At 43.2% G+C, this 22,857-nt stretch overlaps 1 protein-coding gene across 1 annotated transcript in view; it reads right to left on the reverse strand.

The window, feature by feature from the left end:
- Positions 1 to 2,610: 2,610 nt before the first annotated feature.
- rasgrf1 (Ras protein specific guanine nucleotide releasing factor 1) overlaps positions 2,611 to 22,857 on the reverse strand; it is an 88,772-nt gene continuing 68,525 nt past the window's right edge. Inside the window, exons 17-28 of the mRNA XM_080214199.1 lie at positions 21,536 to 21,661; positions 18,073 to 18,243; positions 17,518 to 17,624; positions 15,689 to 15,801; positions 14,474 to 14,534; positions 14,288 to 14,382; positions 12,710 to 12,794; positions 10,796 to 10,993; positions 10,619 to 10,698; positions 9,089 to 9,206; positions 6,788 to 6,856; positions 2,611 to 4,393 (exon numbers count right to left, since the gene is read on the reverse strand). Of these exons, the coding sequence (XP_080070325.1) occupies positions 4,301 to 4,393; positions 6,788 to 6,856; positions 9,089 to 9,206; positions 10,619 to 10,698; positions 10,796 to 10,993; positions 12,710 to 12,794; positions 14,288 to 14,382; positions 14,474 to 14,534; positions 15,689 to 15,801; positions 17,518 to 17,624; positions 18,073 to 18,243; positions 21,536 to 21,661 (1,316 nt within the window). The 3' untranslated portion in view covers positions 2,611 to 4,300. The remainder of the gene's footprint in view (positions 4,394 to 6,787; positions 6,857 to 9,088; positions 9,207 to 10,618; positions 10,699 to 10,795; positions 10,994 to 12,709; positions 12,795 to 14,287; positions 14,383 to 14,473; positions 14,535 to 15,688; positions 15,802 to 17,517; positions 17,625 to 18,072; positions 18,244 to 21,535; positions 21,662 to 22,857) is intronic.

Below are 22,857 nucleotides of genomic sequence, written 5' to 3' on the forward strand. Positions count from 1 at the left end.
GTGTGATATTACTGCTCCTAACCCATAGGGAGGCATCGCAGGTTACAATGAGTGGTCTCGGGGATCACAGTGGGCTAGTATATTTGCTGACAGCAATTGTTGTTTGATGTTTGCACAGGCTTTCTCTCGTGGCATTTGCCACATCCGTTTCTGATTTTTTAACAGTACGTGGCAGGGTTCCAGCAGGGTCACCAAGTTCAGTATGAGATTTTCATCGTCATTTATCAGACCTAGGAAAGACTTCAATGCTGTTGTGTCCCTTGGAGTCGGAGCCCTTTTATAGTCATCACCTTCACTTCAACAGGATGTAATCAATCCTTGTCAACTCTGTACCCGAGGTATGTCACCTCATTTACCTGAAACACACATTTTCCCTTTTTAATTGGTGCCAGAATCATGAAAAAGTTGGAAGTCTTCCTCCAAATGCTCCATTGCAGTAGCTACTGAGATTAAAAGGTCATCCAAGTAGACTGCCACACTGGACACCCTTAAAGGATGTTCTCCATCACTGTTTGAAGAAAAGTGCAATCTGAAGATACCCCAAAGGCAAGCGAGTACACTCGTACAGCCCTTTGTGAGTATTTATGATGACATACTTCCTGGATGACACTCTAAGCCCCAGTTAGAGGCGTGGTTCATACCTAATTTGGAAAATATGTGACCCCCAGTCAGCTTCGCACACAAGTCTTTGATGTGTGGAATAGGTTATCTGTCTAAGCGGGAGGCTCTTTTAACCATCAACTACCATCTCCACTGAAATGGACCAAATTGTCAGGTTTTAAAACTGGGACTGACAGGGCGACCCCTTCCGCAAATTGTACTGGGCATATAATACCCAGTTCCTCTAGAGATTTCAGTTCGGCCTCTACTTTAGCATGTAGGATATAGGGGACAGGTCTTGTCTTGAAGTACTTATTCTGGCCTCTGGGTGCCCGTAGATCTTCGGCCTAACACCTCTAATCATCCTGAGGCCTTCTTGGAACACTTTGGGATACTTCCCAATGCCTTTGTATAAATCACCAGTGCCCATTTTAACAATCTGTTGCCAATCGAGGCAGAATCATTATAGCCAGTCCCATCCCAAAAGACTGGGCCTTGGTCCAATTGGGAGGAGTTGGGCTGCCTGTTGCCCCTGTGTAACTGGGAGTTACCGTGGTCCCACAATATGCAGGGGCTCCTGTGTGTATGTGGCCAATCAAGCCTTGGTGTTCCACAGCTTAAATGCAAGATTCCCATTGGAGTCGTCTAAAAGTTTGCTCCCCAGTAGTAGATCCAGCAGCTCCTGTGTCTACCTCCATGTTAGGGGACGGCCGTTCACCTGGAGTTTAATCTGGATTGGAGACACTTTAAATGCAGGAATGCAGTTGAACTGTATCCATTCCTCACTGTCGGGCTGCTTTATTTACAAAGCCCTGCCCTGATCTGGCTTCGGCCTGGGTGGTACGCATTTTGCCTGTTTCGGTAGCCTGGCTCAGATACATTGACTACAAGTGCAGCACAGATGTGCTCACTCCTCACTATATTGTGGAGAGATTTCCCATCCAGTCTGGAATCTCACGGCCTCCAATTCCAATCGCCTTTTCTTGGCAGCAAATGGGAGACGCGAGTGTTATCTGCTGGGGACTTGGTTCTGCGGTGTGGGGGTTGTGCAAGGCTGAGGACGGTACTGTCTATGGACGCCGGAACTTCCTGGGCCCCTTTCTTCTGTGTTTTTATGGGAAAGGGCCAGTTCCACGGCTTTCTTGAAGTCCAGAGTTGGGTTCAGTCAGTCTCTTCCTTTGGGTTGCAAATATTATTAATTCCACATACTAAATGATTTCTTAACATTTCCAGAAGTGTTGATCCGTACTCACACTATTCCAGCAATTTCATCAATTCCAGCAGTTTCATCAAGATTTCAGTGACTGGTTCCCCAGGGAGTCTGTTTGCCATGTTAAACCTGTGGTGCTGCAATATAACAGATAGTTTAGGGTCTGATTTCATATCTACCAATTTGTCAAAAGATATTGAATCCAGAGCTGCTGCACAGGTTAAACATTTTATGATGCCGAGAGTTGGGGTCCCACAAGTGTTCAGGAGGGTGACTTTTTCTGGTTGTTTCCTGCTATCCTATTTGCTCCGAAGAAATATCTCATTCTTTCGGCCTACTAGGGCTAATCCTCCATATTTGCATCGTAAGGTTCCAGCTTCCCAAACCGTAACATTTTCAATATCTCCCCATCACTGTGTTACCAGCTTCATTGAAAAGCAAGGTTGTCTGAAACTTTTCTTGTCACCAGTATAATAACTCAGGAAGCCCGATTGGAAAGGAATGTGGTTTACTACAGAATGCAAAATAATGCCACTACTGCAATGTACACACACAAGTGTCTGCCTGGGATTACAGTTCAGCAGGCCCAGTCCTAGGCCTACCTGAAAAAAGGCTTGGGTAATGAGTTCCAGCTGGACAGGCTATTACCTGTTACCAGCTCATACTCAACCAGCTGCACAGGAAGATCTATCAATGATTTCCCATTGGCGTTGTGGGGTGGGGGGGTGGGGGGGTGGGGGGGGGGGGTGGTGTGTGGGGGTGAATCACAATCTGGAAAGGCAAATCGAAATGCAGCACTGGTATTACCTTGTATTAGACAGCTGTGCCTACAACTCAATGCATAGGCCTTTTTGGAGAGTTGTGGGTGCTCTGGGTGATTATAGCAGGTAATCCTACTCAAAACCTTCTGATTTTGATTGCCTGCAGAGTGGACATCTAACTGAATCTTGCGTGTATACTTTACTAGCTGGTCGCTATGTGAAAGGTTAAAATAAAACAATTTCCAAGAAAGTGTTAACAGATTTGTGAAAAATGCCTTTACTCATAAAATAATGTTAGATACACGTAGCCTAAGCTTCATGATTCTCATCTCTGCCCAGGGATTTCTAACAGGTGAACCAAAACCTCCGCGGAGTTAACACAACATATCTCATCCTACATATTGGGAACGCAGTCCAGTCAAAATGACTCCCGCAAAACTTTAAGCAGCTTTGAGATGTATAGAGAAGCATTGGCCTGAGGATGAGCTTCAGCAGAATTTTGATTTCAGAATTGTTTCTTAAGAATTTAAATTTGGGACAGGGTAGAAAGCTCATAAAAATGAGGATCAATAAAACTGAGGAATTGTTATTTTCGGTGTTTTCCAATTAGGTACAGCAGGAGGTAGGTGCAGGTAAATGGCGACTCTACACCACTTTAATGATGTAACTTAACCTCAGAAGGGATTCCTATTGCATCAGTGTGACATCTCCAGCTCCCACACTAATTATTGATGCTAAACGGTCATAAATGTCAAGTCTCGAGGACTTTTATAGTGTCTGTTAAAATTGGATTGAGACTACCCAGATTCATTTTACTTAAGATACTTAACATCCAGAAAAGGGGTAAGCATGAGTGGGATCCAAAGCAAGGCCCTTACCAAAGAAAGGAATTGTTTGACCAATCAGTTTGAACTTAATTTGGACCCAGAAATGGAAGTTTGGTGAGTTAAACACTGAGAGAGAGAGAAAACCGTCACCTGCACATTGTGGGATATGAACTCTGATCCTCTCAGGAAAGGATGTTGTGTTGATCAATGATTATCAGATTGCCCTTCAACAGTGTGAGGGAACTTTCACACCACCAATCAGGGAAAACAACCAGGTTTCAACCTTTTTAACCCAATGATAATTAGAGAGTGTGTAGATGTCACGATCCTTCATCATTAAGAAGGGGCCTTCATCCCATCGAGCTGAGCTGGATTAGAAGCAGGTCCCAGAGGTGAGAGGATAGTGCAAAAACCCCCTTCATCAGGGAGGTGAGACATTGGCGTCATCATTCTGGGGCATGAACTCGGCTCCCAGTGGTGAAGAGAGTCTGCTGACCATCTAAATCACACAACCCTTCAACAGAGAGGAGAGGCTTTTAATCCCAGTATTCTGGGCTGGATTGGAAACCAGAAAGGACAATGTTCTGGCCCAGTATGCCATCCATTCCAAGACATTTTAAAGACGTTTCTCTTAGGTTTTCTAAGATTGCTGAAATGATTCAATTGGTATCACAAAAACCTACTACCGCTGCAGTGTTTTTCATTTGGAAAAGGTTTGCTCTAGAGAAAGAGTACAGCAGCCGGTTATTGTCAGGTTCCCCTGCTGAGCAGACAGATGGTTGGTGCACTCCTCGGCTATTTTTGTGTCTACTTGTCAGCGAAGGCCCCATGCACAGCAGGTTGGAGGAGAGCAGTGATATCATCATTGATGCAAGGTTTCTGATGCAAGGGATGGTTGGGATTCAGGTCAGAAGCTTTGGTTCTATCCTCAGGGATGCTTCATAAAGACTTTCTTCATCCATGACGTTCGACTGGACCAGCAAATATCGGGCCACCTGATTAAAGCAAAAAAAGAATTCTATGAGGACTTGGTGATTTTGAAATGGAGTGGAGTTGGTCATAGCAGTCTACAAGGATGTATATGTCTATAGTCTACAAACTGATCAGAGTAAAGTTCAGAATTACTTTTTGATTATATAGCTGAAAATATGCAGCATGTCCAATTTACAACCTAAATCTCAATTTCATTTCCAGCTGATAAATGGAGTAGGTAACTCAATATTGTTGCCTCTTCAGTTGGAAAGCACACATACTTAGAAATCTGCAGTTTACTTTCCGCTGCTTATTTATTCGGAGTTGATGTTATTGGCAAGCTATTATGAGACTAGAGTAGCATCTAGGTGCAACTGAGAAGGGTGACAGGTATCCTTCCCTGAGGGACATCAGTGAAACACTCGGGTTTTTAACAGCAATCATGAGGGATTTTAACTAATGATTGGGTCAGGCAGCTGAGGTTGTTCTCCTTGGAGCAAAGAAGATTGAGGGGTTTAATCATAGAATCCGACAGTAAAGAAGGAGGCTATTCAGCCTATCAAGTCCCCCTGACACTAAGGGTCAATTTAGCATGGCCAATCCAACTAACCAGTGTATCTTTGGACTGTGGGAGGAAACCGGAGCACCTGGAGGAAGCCCATACAGACACGAGGTGAATGTGCAAACTCCATACTGACAGTGACCCAAGCTGGGAATTGAACCCAGGTCCCTGACGCTGTGAGGAAGCAGTGCTCCATTTGATAGAAATGTGCAAGATTATGGTAAGGTAGACAGAAAGATATGGTAAGGATAAGGGTGACAGAAAGACGCTGTTCCCATTAATTGATTGTACAAGATCCAGGGGAACAAGTCTAAGGTTTTGAACCAGAGGTGCAGAGGATAGTGTTTATACAGCGAGCGATACTAACCTGGACTCGCTGCCTATGAGGATGGTGGAAGTAGAGACAAGTTATGATTTCAAAGGGAAATTGGCTGGGCACTTGATGGAAATAAACTTGCAGTGTTATTATGATAGAGCAGGGGAATAGTTCTGATTCGGTACTTGACAGAGAGGCAGCATGGCCCCAATGGGCTAAATGGCCTTTTGCTGTCATGTAAGGACTTCATGATCCCAGCAGCTTCTCAGTCATTGCGTCACCCGACAAGTTAGCAGGTTTTTTTTAATTCTTTCACAGGATGTGGACGTCACTGGCATTTATTGCCCATCCTTAATTGCCCTGTGGTGAGCCATATGATTTAGGTACACCACAGTGCTATTAGGGAGCGTTTTGATCCAGTGACAGTGAAGGAACAGTAATATATTTCCATCCAGGGTGCATTGAATTCAATCTCCTATCTTGGAACCATAGAATTTGAACTCATTGCCTCTTCTTTGTTAGTCCAGTACCCTAACCTTGCATGCAGTTCACTAGCTTTTATCACTGCCCATTATATTGGCTATCTGGAGCTGCTCTGTGTCCTGAATGTTGGCTGCAAGTTGGATAGCTGCAGGAGATTCAACTGAAACTAAAGCCTTGTAGCCAGTTTAAAAAATAAATCCATCCAAATAAATCCATCACTCTGGTGGGGTCTGGAATTTAGCAGAATTAATTGGGAGCATTATCAGACAATCTGCTGTACCGCTTGTTTGAAGATTTCTCAATGCTGCTGTTTCACTTTGACCATAGTTTCAGGGGGATTTGCAGGGTTAATGTGTGGGGTTACGGGCTTCGGGCCTGTGTGGGATTGTTTTCGGTACAGACTCAATGGGCTGAATGGCCTCCTTCTGTACTGTTGGGATTCTATGATTCTAATTTAAAATAAAATCTCTGGAGATGGGCATTACTGGTAATTGTTCATCTGTAGTTGCCTCTTGAGAAGGTGATATCGAATTGCCTTCTTGAATTGCTGTAGAGCATGTAGTGAAGGAAAACCAACAGAGGGGGACTGAATTCCAGTATCCTGATCAGCGGTGATGAAGGAAATATGTCCAAGTTTGGATAGCGAGTGAACTCAGAGGGAAAGCACTAGTTTAACTGTGAAAGCAGTCTGCGTATTCACCCTTTCTGCAGCAGTGGGTGGAGTCAGGCAGGGCTGAAAAAATGGGAGATAAGTTGGAAGGAAATGAGCTTAAAATTAAATCTAAAATTGAGTTAAAATAAAGATATATTAAAGACTATCACTCAATTATTGTGGGTGCTGCACTGTCAGATCATTTTAAACCAAAGTTATGTCTGCTGTTCAAATCGGTGTCAAGGATTTCATGGTGCTACTCAAGACCAAAGGGGGAGTTCTCCTGATGTCCTGGCCAACCTTCCTCTTCCAAGTAAATCCATCAAAAACTACTTGCATATTGTCCACTCAGGAAAAGACATGGCAAAGCTTTTTAATTTACACAGAACTTAAAATGAACCAACCTTGGTTTGTTGCTCTATCTTATAGGCAGTCTGCTGGAATTGTCTGATTTCTCGAATTATGTGAGATATCTGTTGATATAAATGCAGCATGAAGACAGGCACAGCAATCTATTGCATTGCTGGAGCTTTCCAGCCACTAGCCAAACACAGATACAGTTGAACAAACACATCAATGTAAGACTATTTTAACGTCCTTGTATAAAATAACACAGCCACATGAGAAAGGGCTATCTGATCGTCTGTGATTTTACCCCGATATAACAACTGCCTTCATTGTATCTACTGTCCTACTGAGTTAACGTTTTGATTGTGCTCCTGGATCTGAATGTTTCAGAGAATCCCTACAGTGCAGAAGAGGCCATTCAGCCCATTGAGTCTGCACTGACTGACAGAGCATCTTATCCAGATCCTTTCCCTGCAACCCCACCACAGCTACCATGGCCAATCCCCCTAACCCATACACCTTGGGACACTAAGGGACAATTTAACATGGTCAGTCAACCTAACCTACACATCTTTGGACTGTGGGACAAAACTGGAGCATCTGGAGGAAACCCAAGCAGACATGGGGAGAACTTGCAAACTCTACACCGACAAAGACCCAAGGCTGAAACTGAGCCTGTGTTCCTGGCGCTGTGAGGCAGCAGAGCTAACCACTGTGCCGCTGTGCTGCCCATGGTGTTCTATTTGAGAGTCAACTGCTCTCAGTTTGGAGTTCCCTGTGCGTTTGGAGGTTCCTCAACTGTTACCTGCTTATCCTACTTCTTGAAATCTCTGTGTAACTCATAAAGCTCCCATTATGTATCCCAGTTCATTCCCTATTTCAGATTCATTATGTAAAACTCAACTGAATCTTATCCATATTTCATTTTTCCCATTGCATGGAATTCCAATGAAACTATGTTCTTTCATTCCTGTTGTATACAATTTATGATCTATATTTAACGCTTTCCTACAATCGAACAATTAATGCTCAGTTTAGGAGCTTATGCTTAAATTCCTGAGATTTTAATAAAAGTTTTCCATAAAGATGTTGCTTCTGCAGCTCTTAAAAATGAATAGAAGCCCTTTAACATTTACATAAAGTTTGATGGACCCAGTCAGTATCAACAGCAATGAAGATGTATCAGGGATTGGCTAGGCAAGGTGTCAGAGTCATAAAGGTTTACAGCATGGAAACAAGCTCTTTGGCCCAACTTGTCCATGCCGCCCTTTTTTTTTAACTCCTAAGCTAGTCCCAGTTGCCCGCATTTGGCCAATATCCCTCTATATTCATCTTACCATGTAACTATCTAAATGCTTTTTAAAAGACCAAATTGTACCCCCTCTACTACTACCTCTGGCAGCTTGTTCCAGACACCACCCTCTGTGTGAAAAAATTGCCCCTCTGGACACTTCTGTATCTCTCCCCTCTCACCTTAAACCTATTTAGACTCCCCTAGATATTGACTATCTAGCTGATCTATGCCCCTCATTATTTTATAGACCTCTATAAAATCATCCCACAGCCTCCTATGCTCCAGAGAAAAAAGTCCCAGTCTATCCAGCCTCTCTTTATAACTCAAATCATCAAATCCTGGTAGCATCTTAGTAAATCTTTTCTGCACTCTTTCTAGCTTTGTAATATCCTTTCTATTAAAGGGTGACCAGAACTGTACACGGGGAAATACAGTATCTCAATATCCTGATCAAGACCACTATCGAGGGACCACTACTAGAAGTGAAAGTTTTATCAGGTGAGGACAAGATCAGGCTTTAGTGTGATGCCCTGAGTGTCAAATAGTCTTGACCGTACACTGACCTATCTCACACAGGAAGCATATCCATTTGGGATGAGGTGCTAGAGAATAGTTATTGCCCATCAGGCTCTATGCCTTCAGGAGAAGGGAGTATAGCTGTTGACAGATACAATACACCCATTTTGTGTCTGTCTGAACCAAATTTCTCTCCTGCTATATCATGGAAATAAAAGCTTCGGAAAATGTGGAACAGCTATTTTGTTTTGTTCTTGGATGAGTGGCCATGCCCTGGATCTACACGATAGGTCCCTTATCAGTAAGGCGCATCTCAAACTTTCTGTCAGAGATTCGTATGTGACACCCTAGCTATGACTGTAACACTTCATTCTGCACTCTCTCCTTTCCTTCTCTATGAATGGTATACTTTGTCTGTATAGCATGCAAGAAACAATACTTTGCACTGAAAACGAAGACATGTGACAATAATAAATCAAATTAAATCAGAGGAGGAAATGTGGTTGAACAAAGAGAGAATGAACAAATCCAATCTCTATGGACCTACCATTCTCATCTTGGAGAAGTTGACTAAACCATCTTCAGTATAATTTGGTGTTCCCTCCTCAATGAATGCCAGGTCTGTTAGGTACATCCCCAAATAGGGAACACATGGAGGGTCACAACTTCAGACAAAAAAGAGAAATTATCCATTAAGCATGAAGCTTTATGGGGGGACTTTATGGCCTCGCTCATCCCAAAACTGTAAACTCCCACCTGAGGTCAACAGACATTTTCATTGTCCGCCTGTCACCCGCTCCAATTCCCATGGTGAGTGGGACGGTAAAATTCCGGCTTATGACTTTTACACCACAACTGGGAGTGTCTACCCTGTATCTGCTACGCCTCAACAGAGCTGGTGGCTGGAAAATGGGTTGGAGAACTCTTACACCCTGCACAATACTTTGGTTGTAGATCATTTTGGATTGATATTCAAATGACAGAAATGTGTCACCACACTTTAGGAAAGATGTCCAGATCGTAGTGAAGATGTAGGGGAGGTTTAACTCGAATGCTGCCAGAGATGAGGGCCTTCAGTTATTTGGAGTGATCAGAGAGTTCTCCTTAGAACAGCAAAGATCGTGAGGAGATATAATTGAGATGTTCAAAATTGTGCAAAGGTTTAATAAGGTAAATAAGGATAAGTTGTTCCCATTGGCAGAAAAACTGATTAGCTGAGGAGACAGATTAAGATGATTGTTAAATGAACCATAGAGGGAATGCACACATTATTCGATGTAATGAGATGTTATGATCTGGAATGCACTGCATGAAAAGGTGGCAGAGTAGATTCAACAATAATTTTCAAAAGGGATTTGCATAAATACAGGAAAAGAATTGCAGGGCTTTTGGGGAATGTAAGAGAACATAGAATCCCTACAGTGCAGAAGGAGGCCACTGGGCCCATCAGATCTGCACTGACAACGATCCCATCCAGGCCCTATCCCCATAACCTCACACATTTACCCCGCTAATCCCTCTAACCTGAAGTGGATAACTCTTTCAAAGGGCTAGCACAGGCATGATGAGATGAATGGCCTCCTACTATGCTGTATGGCTGTGATTTTATGGACAAAGTTAGATGGATTCAGGGTTCTTCTTCATCTGAAGCAACCTTATGGAAAAGTCTGGTGAGTGAGCTATTCTGGAGGTGTACCCCAGTACAGTTTGTGCTAGTGATGGTGGGCAGAAGTCTGGGCAGGTCTGGCCTTGACAGCAACCATTTAGCATGAGGCAGTGGCCAATGCCAAAACAAGACATGGCAGAAGCCACGGTCATCGCTGGCTCTGTTGCCTATGGTTACTGTTCAGTCCTGTTTCCCAAGATTCAGTAGGATAGATCTTGGACTCTGTCTAAATGGCAGAATCAAACTGGCCACCTGTATTTCTGCCGATCTTTGTGTCAATTATATTGCTCGCAATATCAGGAGAGACATGCAATAGGCAACCCAGAGCTGGCACCTGTTTAACACAACTGCTCAAGTCTTATTTCGATCCCTATAGTCAACACAGCTTCTTTTAAGGAAATTGAAACCTACTTTTTCAAAGCCTCTCTGAGGTTTTTGAATCGTCCTTCAGAAGACACCAGCTTTTGCAACTTGTCAATTAATGCCTTTGTCTGAAACAGAGCAAGAGAAAGTGAGTTGAACACAGACCAACTCCACCTGAAGGAGGCTGAAGAAGTTACTCCAATAATGGCTGCCCGCTACACCCACCTGTTTTGATACCTTCAGCCACGTCTTCTTCAAGCGGAAGATGGCGCTTCTGTTCAGTGCGGAGGTTATCACCAGCACAGCGTTGTAGTTATGTAGACACTTGCAGATGTCTGCCACTGCCACCCATTTCTCGATGGCTGCCGTTCTAGCATTAACATCATCACTCTTCAAAATCTCTGAAGCTATTAAATTGCTGATCTGAGAGAGATTGAAAGAAATTGTCACTTCATCCTCCAGCTATTGTGTCCCACTCTGGACGCCGCACTTTAGAAAGGAAATCAAGGTTTGGAAGAGGGTCCAGAGGAGATTTACTAGAAATGTACTGGGGTCATGGGGAGACTGGAGAAGCAGCAATTGTTCTCCCCAGACCAGAGAAGATTCAGGTTTCATAAAGATATTCAAAATGATGAGGGATTTTGACTGAGTAGATAGGAAGAAGTGGTTTCAGTGGTGGGGGAGAGTGGTGACCAGAGAATGCAGATTGAAGGAAAGTATTTACTTTTATTTGGTAAACTTTATTTACCAAGTTCTTATGATCGGGATTATACTGCCTGAAAGGATGGTGGAAGCTGATTTCAAAAGGGAATTGGATAAATACTTGAAAAGGTGAAATTTGCAGGGCTATGGGAAAGTTCAGAAGGATGAACTGGATTGCTTTTTCGAAGAGTAGTACAGACAGGCTGGGCCGAATGGTCTCTTATACTGTAAGATTCTATAATTCTATGAAATAGGTTATCCCATTTCTATCTCAAGTGGCTGAGCATTCCAGTGGAAAACAGTTGGAACTCCATGATTTTCTGGGTTGTTCGGAAGGAGGAAGATTGAAAAACAAGGATGGAGAGGAGACTGAGGAGCAGAATCCACTGCTGTGTGTAGGCTATTGCCAGCTATCCAATGCTGAGGATCAGGAACTGGTACGGGGCAGTGTGTGTAAAATGGATGCTGGGCAGAGCATTTAGCAGTGGAATGATGCCTTGCACAATCTCTCCAGGCTCCGATTCCATTGCTAAACTCTTGAGGCTCATCTCACTCTTGTGGAAGCCTGAATCAGGCGTGATGTCCCTTTGAAATTATAAATTGAAGGATCAATTTCTGAGAATCTTCTGGAATCTCCTGAAATTCTGTCATGTTCAGGAGTCTCCAGCACTCGCTGTGGCTCCCAAATCAAATCTTTCCAACGGAGCCTGAAGAGCAAGAATAGTCCCTGACTCACGATCAATTTCCCATTCCCACTATCCTCCACCCAATAAAGGTCAAAATTTAACCTTTACTTTAAGTTGGTTAATGTCTGCATCAAAATAGCCAAAAAACATCCAGAGAGATCAAATAGTTGATTTTCACATGGGGTGTACATTAGGCAGGTGCTGGGTTTGGTATTCAGTCACAGAGACAAAAATTGGTGTTGACTGATCCAAGCTGATACACAATGACTTATTTTCATAGAATCATAGAATTCTACAGTGCAGAAGGAGTCTACACAGACCACAATCCCACCCAGGCCCTATCCCCATAATTCCATGCATTTACCCTAGCTAGTCCCCCTGACGCTAAGGAGCAATTTAGCACAGCCAATCCATCTAACCCGCACATCTTTTGACAGTGGGAGGGAACTGGAGCACCCAGAGGAAACCACACAGACACAGGGAAACTATGCAACTTCTACCCAGACAGTGATCCAAGCCGGGTATTGAACCCAGGTCCCTAGCACTGTGAGACAGTAGTGCTAATCACTGTGCCTCTGTATCGCCAAGTGAGACTGGGGAACTATAGATAAAGCATGTTAGTGGAAAGTAACATTAAAGATGTGGTGCAGAATGGATCCAGAAACTCTTACTTCTCCACTGTTATAGAAACCTCCCTCTGCACTGTAGGGATTCTATCATCTGCCTAACATCCCAGACAGTTTGTACTCACATCATTGAAGTGTTTGGTGGTTTTCATAATGTATGGGGCTCTCTCATTTTTCTCAGGTTTCATCCAGCCCTGACCAAAAAACTCCCTATGGGAAGAGCAAAACCGTTAACATTTAACCAAGCGAAAATATTGCTTACTGGTTTCATCTAGCCTCCTGTGACATGGTAAAACAGTTCAGGCTGGGATTCTTTTCTCTTGAAGAGAGAAGTCTGAAGGGTGACAAACTATATTTATTTAAAAATATAAAGGATTTCAATAGATCAGGTATGGAGAAGATATTTCACTTGTGATGGAAACTAAGGAGGGAATTTTGCCATCCTGCCTGCTATAGGAATCGTAGCAGGTGCAGGGTGGGTTGGAAGTGGATCATGCTAAACTCTGTTGACCTTGGGCAGGATTTTCCAGTTTTGGGATAAGCGAGGCTGGAAAATCCCTTCCTAAAATTAGGGGACATAAATAAATGACTTTTTCTATTTATTCACAGAATCTGAACATCCAGCATTTATTGTTGAGTTGAGGGGGTTGAACTATGAGGAAAGGCTGAATAAACTAGGCTTGTACTCGTTAGAGTTTAGAAGAATGAGGGGAGATCTCATTGAGACATATAAGATGATGAATGGGATGAATAGGATAGAGGTGGAGAGGCCCTTCCCGCTCAGAAAGGACAGTAGGACTAGAGGGCACAGCCTCAAGATAAAGGGGGGGGCGGTTTAGAACAGAGTTGAGGAGAAACTTCTTCACTCAAAGGGTGGTGAATCTCTGGAATTCTCTGCCCGTTGAAGTGGTGGAGGCTGCCTCGCTAAATATATTTAAGACGCGGGTTGATAGGTTTTTGATAGGCAGGGGGATTAAGGGTTATGGGGAGAGGGCGGGAATGTGGAACTGAGACACGACAGATCAGCCATGATCTTATTGAATGGCGGGGCAGGCTCGAAGGGCTAGATGGCCTACTCCTGCTCCTATTTCTTATGTTCTTATGTTCTTTATTTCCCATCCCTAAATGCCCAAGGGAAGGTGGAATGACAACAGAGTCAACTATTAAGCTACTTCAAAAAATAGTTAAGAGCTAAATGTCTGGAGTTACACTTAGGTCAGACCAGGTAAGGATGGCAGATTTCCTTCCCTGAAGAACACTCATGGGCCAGTTGGGTTTTTATGACAATCCAACAGCTTCATGGTCACTATGACAGAGACTTTATTCAATTCACTGAATTTAACAACCTCAGCTATCATTGTGGGAATTGAACTCATGAGTCCCGCCTCTCACTTACTAGTCCTGTCCTTAAACACAGTGCTGCTATTCCTGATAGTCACTAATAAACCAGCAAAGAATTCAAGAAAATCTCCCTTACCCAGTGAGTGGCTCGGATGTGGAACTTCCAGCACAGAGTCATTGCAGCAAATCGTATAGATACATTTAAAAGCAAGAACATATGGGAGAAACGAATGGAAGTACAGAATGACTGGATGAGATGAAGTAAGGATGGGAGGAACCTTGAGTTGCTCTGTTTTTGTGACATGCATTCTATGTAGTTCTGCAGAAGGTATTTAGCTCCTGGTGGATTAAACATGACTTACTCATATGGAATACACCCAAAGATAAGATGATCCAATAATGTCAACTCCTCAGCTATTTCCAGGGCAGAAAGATTTTCAAATGTCTCTTCCTCCGTCTTTCCAAAGAAGAGGAAAGAAAATGGGTCTTTAGAAAGAAAACTTCTCAAGCCACATCTCAAATAAAAGCTTCACATAAAAAAAACTAACCATGTTCATGATCTCATCCAGAGTTGTTTGATGGTCCACTGAGTCTTCTTGGCTCAGAGTCCTAGAGGTTGGAAACATGCTGTACTATTAAACACATGATACTGACAGGAGATATGACAAAAGACTTCAAAAACTGTGGATAACATTAACGTAATTAAACTAGTCATCTCAGACATAAAGCTCAGGATTAGAGCGCACAGGTACAAGATTCACAGACCATTAGCAAAGTTAGAGATGATTTAAAAAACGTTTGTGATATATAAATAATTTACTGACCTGATAGTCACTTTGGCGATTGCCAAGCAGCCTCACTTACTTGGTTCCCATGGATAGATAATACTAGAACTGTGGCCCTAAAGGTACAGACCCTTAAGAAACAAAATATCGTCACCAAGCTCCACATTCCATATTGAACAGGCTAGAGTTCATTTTTCTTGAAGAGAGGTGGCTCAGAGATGACCTGATTGGGGTCTTTAACATCATGCGAAGGTTTGACAAGCTAAACTCAGAGAAGATATTTATACTTACAACAGAGCCCAAAATTAGGGTGCATTGATACAAAATTGGCATGGGGTGGCACAATGGTTAGCATTGCTGCCTCACAGTGCCAGGGATCTGGGTTCAATTCCCAGCTCAGGTCACTGTCTGTGCAGAGTCTGCACGTTCTCCCCGTATCTTTGTAGGTTTCTTCCGGGTGCTCCAGTTTCCTCCCACACTCCAAAGATGTGCGGGTTAGCTTGATTGGCCTTGCTAAGTTGCTCCTTAGTGTCAGGGAGACTAGCTAGGGTAAATGCATGGGGTTATAGGGTTAGGGCCTGGGTGGTTTATAGTTGGTCAGATTTGATGGGCTGAATGACCTCCTTCTGCACTGTAGGATTCTATAAAGCTGATAGGAAATTGTGGAAAAACCTATTTGTACAGAGAGTGGTGAGAATGTAGGGCTTGCTACCACAGGGAGTGATTAAGGAGAATGGTGTGGATGCATTTCAGGGCCAGCCAGTGAAACGCATGAGGGAGAAAGTAGTGATAGGGTGAAATGGAGAGGAGCAGGAGAAGGTTAGGACGGATCATAATCACCAGCATTGATTAACTGGGAAATATGGTCTCTTTCTGTGCTGTACATTCTATGAAAAGCCACAGAAGATCATTCTGAACATGGACCTGTGGTTAAGAGTTTGTGTATGTTTTTGTTGGCGGTTTCTCAGGAAGACTTGCCTGATGATGTTCGCAGCCGCTTTCCTCTCCTGTGTCAGCAGCTCAGGGTCGTGAATGACCTCCTCCAGAAAACCAATCACTTTGGTTTTCAGTTCAGTGTTTGATTCAAAATCCTGTGGGGAGGAGGGATGGATAACAATTAGCATTGCCCATAAACCCTGGTAAAGTTCCCAATGCTCCAGGAGAACCAAATATTAAAATGGAGTCTCATTCCAAGGACAGGACTTCAATAAACCAGGGCGTTTGCAAACTTGATGTCAATTTGATGCTGAGTTAAGCTTCAAGATGTGAGCTCTGTCAGAGAATCATTGCAGATTGGATGGACTGAAAGCCCTTTCCTGCACTGTAGGGATTCTATGTGACTGGAGCTCAGAGAGAGATGGTTCTGGACGCAGACTTGTGCTTTTCTATCTCTGTACATAGTTGCAAATAGTTAATAAATACTTAAAAGTTCCTAGAAAGCTGTTTCCTCAATGTATGGTAAACACACTGTGGGACTGTTCAAGTTGCAGTAAAGGGAAAAGGTCATCATTTTCTCAGGGATCCTGGACCAATATGAAGTAAAACCTCATTCACCTGTAGTTAATTCTGTGATCTCCAACATAATCACCATGGATAACCAAGGTGGAGCTAAAATTACCTCATCAACTCATAAAAACATAGAAAATAGGTGCAGGAGTAGGCCATTTGGCTCTTCAAGCTTGCATCACCATGATAATGGCTGAGCATGCACTTTCAGTATCCCACTTCCACTTTCTCTCCGTATCCTTCTTTCCATCCCTTTAGCCACAGGGGCCACGTCCAGCTCCCAGTTGTGTCTATTCTGGAGGAAGTTAATCTGTCATCCATTCCATCAAACAATCAATTCATCAAACTTTCTTTCTCTCAATCATTCTTTCTCTAACAGTCCAAATAATAGCCTAAATGTTCCAATTAGCATAGCAATAATAAATGATTCCATTAAATAGGTTACCATCAACATTAGATTAGAAAAGCCACTGGCTCTGTTTCTACATCATCCTCCTGTTGTGGGAAGAATGCTTCAATGGCCAGAATCTGCTGTCAGCAATATACTTGGAGCAGTAATTGGAATTCCAAAAGCAATTCATTCTGACAGCTGCACTGAAACATGAAAAGGGAATTCTTGTTTGAAGCCTTAGAGCAACTTTTTAATGTGAGTTCTGTACTCTCCGCAACGTCACCTTGGGCTTCTGTCCAAATTCCCTGTTTCAACTTCAAGCTCACCCTTAATCTTTCACACTCAGGATTGTCAATAACCCCGAACTACAGCTTCCGAGAGAAAAGTCATGAAATAAATACAGACAAAGAAAACCATTTATGCTCATGCTAATCATTCTAAAGTAATATTCTATGTGTATTTTTGGAATGTGGGTGAAGTGGAAGAGATCACATTTATTACCCATCTCTATCAATGCCAGTAAGGTGGCAGTAACTTTTCTTCTTGAGTTGCCATTGTATAAAGAATTGCTTCCAGTATCACCCCAATGTAACTTCGCTCTAATTTTAAGATTATGCCCCTTATTCAGAAATTGTCTCACCTGAGGAAATAGTTTCTCTTTACTCCATCAATCACTTTAATGAAATAACTGCTTAAATAGCCATATTTATAATTCTTTACTGAAATGTAGAGTAACACCTTCATTTCCATGTGCCATTTTGCTGCCTCAGTGATTACTGCATTAATGGGACCAGCCAATTCCTATCAGTGTGGGTGCACACTTCCATTAGAAGCTCCAAAAAAAGCAGAGACAAACTGATCTTAGAACGAGAGCCATTAGCTTGGCTAATGTTCACAGTTAAAACTCTACCTGGGAATGCTTTGAGACCCAATGCCTCAAAACATTGAGCACCCGATTCGTTGCTGCTCTGCGAATGACAAACTCCTTGTCACAGATTCTCTGATCAGCAGGGAAACCTGTAGAACCAAAAGGAGAAAGTTAACTCAGAAGTAGGTAAACAGAATGATATCAATGAGCTAGACACATCTTATAATGATACATTACCTCCTCTCTCTTTGAATACCAAAACATCCCTCACCAAATTTCCTAGGATTCTGTCAAAATCAACAAGCAGTCCAAGTTTGGGCACAGATTGTTGTAAGTCAATCTAACCTGCATTTCTTTGGACTGGGAAGAAACCGGAGCACCCGGAGGAAACCCGCACAGACATGGGCAGAATGTGCAAACTCCATACAGACAGTGACCCGAGACCAGAATTGAACCTGGGTCCATGGTGCTGTGAGACAACATTGTTAAACACTGTGCCACCATCTGCCCACGCTTGATATTGTATTAAGAGTTATTATTGGTAGAAACCTAGCTTCCAAAGAGATTGGCTCCCCTGTGCCAAGGTGTAAAATGTACCTGCACTAGCCAAGGACATCCTCCTGAACTTCTCCTTGGTGGGAGTTCCTTCATTGGCTCCAGCTGTGGCAATGGCAAAGGCTGAGGTTGCTGAAACTGCGCTGCGGTTGTTGTCCATCTCGCGGCTGGATGTGACCACCACTCCATTATTGTAGGAAAACAAGGAGAATTCTGTGGAGTCACAACAGATCATTAAAGTGATGCCAATTCCACAAGGCCTGGTCATTCTCATCCATTATGTATCACATAGTATCTGTAATATTTTCTATGTAATATAGAGACAGTCATTCTCCAAATGGCACAACAACAGTATCATTTTTATTACGTTATTCCACACAATACAGCAATCCTAGAATTATACAGTAACTGTCATTCTGAGTACTCATGGTTTTATCAATCGTTTTTAATTATTGTGAGGAATTCTCCCAAATTTCTGTCGGAGGGTGCGATAGTGGACGTGGGGGGAGGACGTAGCAGGGGAACCAGAAATTGGTTTCATGTCAGCATAGTCTTCTGCTGATGTCTGTCATGGCAGGTCAGAAAACCTGCCAGAAGCTGGCCTGACCCAAACTAGCATCCCGATAAAAAGATATAGGTGAACGCACAACCCCTACGCCGGGTTCTCTGCGACACTAGCAGGAGAATACACTGGCGTGAAATATGTTTGGAACAACGTGGCGTGTGGATGTTGGGATTCACCTGAACAATGCCTAGGGCTGCCTCCGGAGTTTGAGTTGGAGTCAGTCGGCAATCCTGGAGCCTGGAACACCACAGCAATGTATGTGGATGGGGTGCACCAGAAAACCTTCCAGATTTGATCCACCTTCCAGCCTCAAAATGTTCCTGGAGATCTATCTTTGTTCTCAAGACTTTTATTTTCCGGTTTCAGTGTGCTCCTGAAGAACGATCTTCATTTTCAGGTGGTCTGCAGTCTTACTTCAATAATGGGTCAGTGATTCATAGAATCATAGAATCCCTACAGCGCAGACAGAGGCCATTCAGCCCATCGAGTCTGCACTGACCACAATCCCACCCAGGCCCCATCCCCATAATCCCATGCATTTACACTAACTAGTCCCTCTGACACTAAGGGACTATTTAGCATGGCCAATCCATCCAATTTGCACATCTTTGGACTGTGGGAGGAAACTGGAGCACTCAGAGGAAACCCACACAGACACGGGGTGAATGTGCAAACTCCACACAGACAATTACCCAAGCTGGGAATTGAACCCGGGTCCCAGGCGCTGTGAGGTGGCAGTGCTAACCACTGTGCCACCATGCTGCCCCAAATGACACCTTTACAACATGGCACCTGGATGGCACTCATTGTGCCACTCAGACCTGCCCCGCCATGGAACACAGGGCTAAGCAGCAGAGTACGTAATTAATCAGGTCGTGGATGGAAAATTTGGTGCATTTTCCAGTCGCCTTTTGTAGTGGGAAACATTCCATATTCCCTTCCTCATCTTGGGACTCTCAAACTGGGAAAATTCTGCCCATAGTGACAGTATGATTATTAGACATTGCCACATTGTCTGTCTACGACAGTGACTGTGATTTTAAAAAACCTGTGGGAAGGGATTAGAAGAAATAAATTGAAACAAAGAAATAGATCAATTATCCTTCCTGCTTCTCATCCTCTGATTTCCCTAACCTGAGATTTGAGTTCTGAAATGATGGTTTATAAATAATTATTGCATATTTTAAGCTGCTTATTGCATATTTTAAGATGCCCTTGCCTGTGATTTTAAGGCCATTATTAACTTAAAGTTAATTTATTAATCACAAGGAAGGTTTAATTAACACTGCAATGAAGTTACTGTGAAATGCCCCTAGTTGCCACATGCCAGCACCTGTTCGGGTCAATGCACCCTAAGCATCACGTCTTTCAGACAATGGGAGGAAACTGGAGCACCCGGACGAAACCCACACTGACACAGGGAGAATGTACAAACTCCACACAGACAGTGAGCTGAGCCAGGAATTGAACCTGGGTCCCTGGCGCTGTGAGGCAGCAGTGCTAACCACTGTGCCTCCCTGCCACCTGTTAAAGTAACTTGATCACTTTAAAAAGTTATGTCTTCATTGGAATAATGGTTTTATTCAGTTGAATTAGTGTTCCCATGTACATGTCAAGGCCTTTTATTACTTAAACATAAAATGCAGAAAACATCAAAAACGAAGGCCTCCATTCTACCCCTACAGACTGGATTGGTAAAGCTTAGAAAGAAGTCTATTGTTCTAAAAAAGGGTTAAGGAGATGTACAAAGGTATTGGGTAGGTAGGATTTTCTGGCTGCGCTCACCCCAAAATAGGAAAATCCTGCCTGAGGCCTGGTATGCTCCTGACCCGCCCACTGCAATTTCCATCGCAGGAGGATCGGAAAAACTTTCCAATTTTCTGAGAAGAATAAATAATATCTGAATATTTTTGAGGAAAATAACAATAATGCTTGTGTTTATATAGCACTTGTACTGTAATGGCCCAAGGTGCTGCATAGAAGTGTGTTCAAACAAAGACTATAAATCCATAAGACATCGGAGCAGAATTAATCCACTCAGCCCATCGAGTCTGCTTCGCCATTCAATCCTGGCTGATTTTTCTTTCTTCCCCATTCTCCTGCCTTTTCCCCATAACTCCTGATCCCCTTATTAATCAAGAACCTCTCTATTTCTGTCTGAAAGACACTCAATGACCTGGCCTGCACAGTGTTCTGCAGTTAAGAGTTCCACAGATTCACCACTCTCTGACTGAAGAAATTCCTCCTCATCTCTGTTTTAAAGGATTGTCCCTTTTGTCTGAGGTTGTGCCCTCTGGTTCTGATTTTTCCTACTAGTGGAAACATCCTCTCCACGTCCACTCTATCCAGGCCTCGCGGTATTCTATAAGTTTCAATAAGATCCCCCCTCATCCTTCTAAATTCCAACGAGTACAGACCAGATTCCTCAACCATTCCTCATGTGACAAGCTCTTAATTCCAGGGATCATTCTTGTGAACCTCCTCTGGACCTTTTCCAAGGCCAGCACATCCTTGAAGTTTGATGCTCAGCCATGTAAGGAGATATTCAGGCTGGTGACCAAAACTTTGGCCAGACAATTTTGTGTTAGCAGGAAGTGGTGCGCTGCTCACTGATGTTGGGATCTCATTGTTCCACCATTATCAACGGGATTTACCTTTGAACACGCCCTACGCCGTTGGGATCATATGACCCCACCAACCTGAACACCAGCAGAGAGAGAAGTAGTGAGTCAGAGAGGAGCACATTCCAGGACTTAGAGCACAGGCAGCTGAAGGTTTGACAATGGTGGAGTGATTAAAATCAGGGAGCGCAAGAGGCCAGAATTGGAATAATGCAGAGATCTCTGAGGGTTGCAGGACTGGCATGGGGGATAGAGATAAGGAGGGTTATTGAACTGGAGTTGTGCCCTGGTGAGTTGGCACCATACCTGAGCTCCTTACCTGAGGCAGTCTTGCCTTTCAGTTTTTTTGGTGTGGTTGGAGATTTTGTTGGTGATGTTTCTGTCTCCGCCTCATCACTAAGAGCCTGCTCACTCTCCGAATCCTCCTTGACTGTCTTGCCTGCACCTGATTATAACAAGAGATGGATCAGATGGTTACTCTCCTTTCAGCTCTTTGGACCTGTCACCTACTCAAACCAGTGGAATTAAATAATTATCTTTTCACCGCGAGGCATGCTAGAATAATTGGCCTCTCATTGTCAACATTTTTCAGAGCGAAACTAATTTTACGGTCCATAAATATGCCTGGTGCGAAAGGTTGGCTATAAATACAATCATTTTATCATAAATACATTTTTTGGGTGAGTTGGTGAGATGTCCTTTTTGCCACCCTTGCTGTCTAACAGCTTACAGATAAAAGTCAAGAGTCTTGCACTTGTGGGAAAATTCTTGCAGCATTAACACATTGGCCTGTTGCTTGGACACTAAATAACATCCTAAGCCTCACATATGGCGGACAGGAAAGACTTATTACCACTTGGAAGTACACTGACATATGGTAATACAATGCCATATTGGTATTGCCATAAAATGCAGAGATAGGTTAACGGAAATAAATCAGTGTAAATGAGAAAGAAGAAGTAATGGAAAGCAATTGCCCATTACTTTCTAAGCAAAGGCTCCAGAATTTCAACTGAGTTTGCCTAGAGGGGAATTTTAGACAATATCTTAATTATTCATATACATGTCTCTGTGAGACAATTTACATGTCTGATCCTCCCTCCAGTTGCCAGACACTGGACCAGGGGTTCACTGGGATCCTTTAACTAATGTCACCTCACCTCAGTGTCCAGCAATTGGGATATATTTTGCAATAAATGCACTTATTAATTATGAAAATGAAAAATGAGGAATCATTTGTCATCAATGATCTCACTCATGTGATCACCTTTAAGTGGTCTCAAACATGGGACCGTCCCAGATAATCTGGGATGTTTGGTCATCTATCTGCAAATAACCTACAATTACTAACACCTAAAAGACTGAAATTAATTATTTCCTCACCTGGTGTTTACTGTAGATCAAGTGCATAGAAACACCACCATCTGTTAGTTCCTCTCCAAGCCACGCACTATCCTGCTTGGAACTATATCAGCATCCCTTCATTGTCGCTGGGTCAAAATCCTGGAATCCCTGATCTCACTGCACTATAGGTGGACCTACAGCACATGGACTGCAGCAATTCATGAAGGCAGCTCATAGCCATCTACTCGTAGGGAGTTATAGATGGGGCAATAAATGATGGCCTAGCCAACAACACTC

Source organism: Carcharhinus amblyrhynchos, chromosome 28 (genome assembly GCF_965287045.1).
Source record: "Carcharhinus amblyrhynchos chromosome 28, sCarAmb.v2.hapA, whole genome shotgun sequence".
Lineage (NCBI taxonomy): Eukaryota > Metazoa > Chordata > Chondrichthyes > Carcharhiniformes > Carcharhinidae > Carcharhinus > Carcharhinus amblyrhynchos.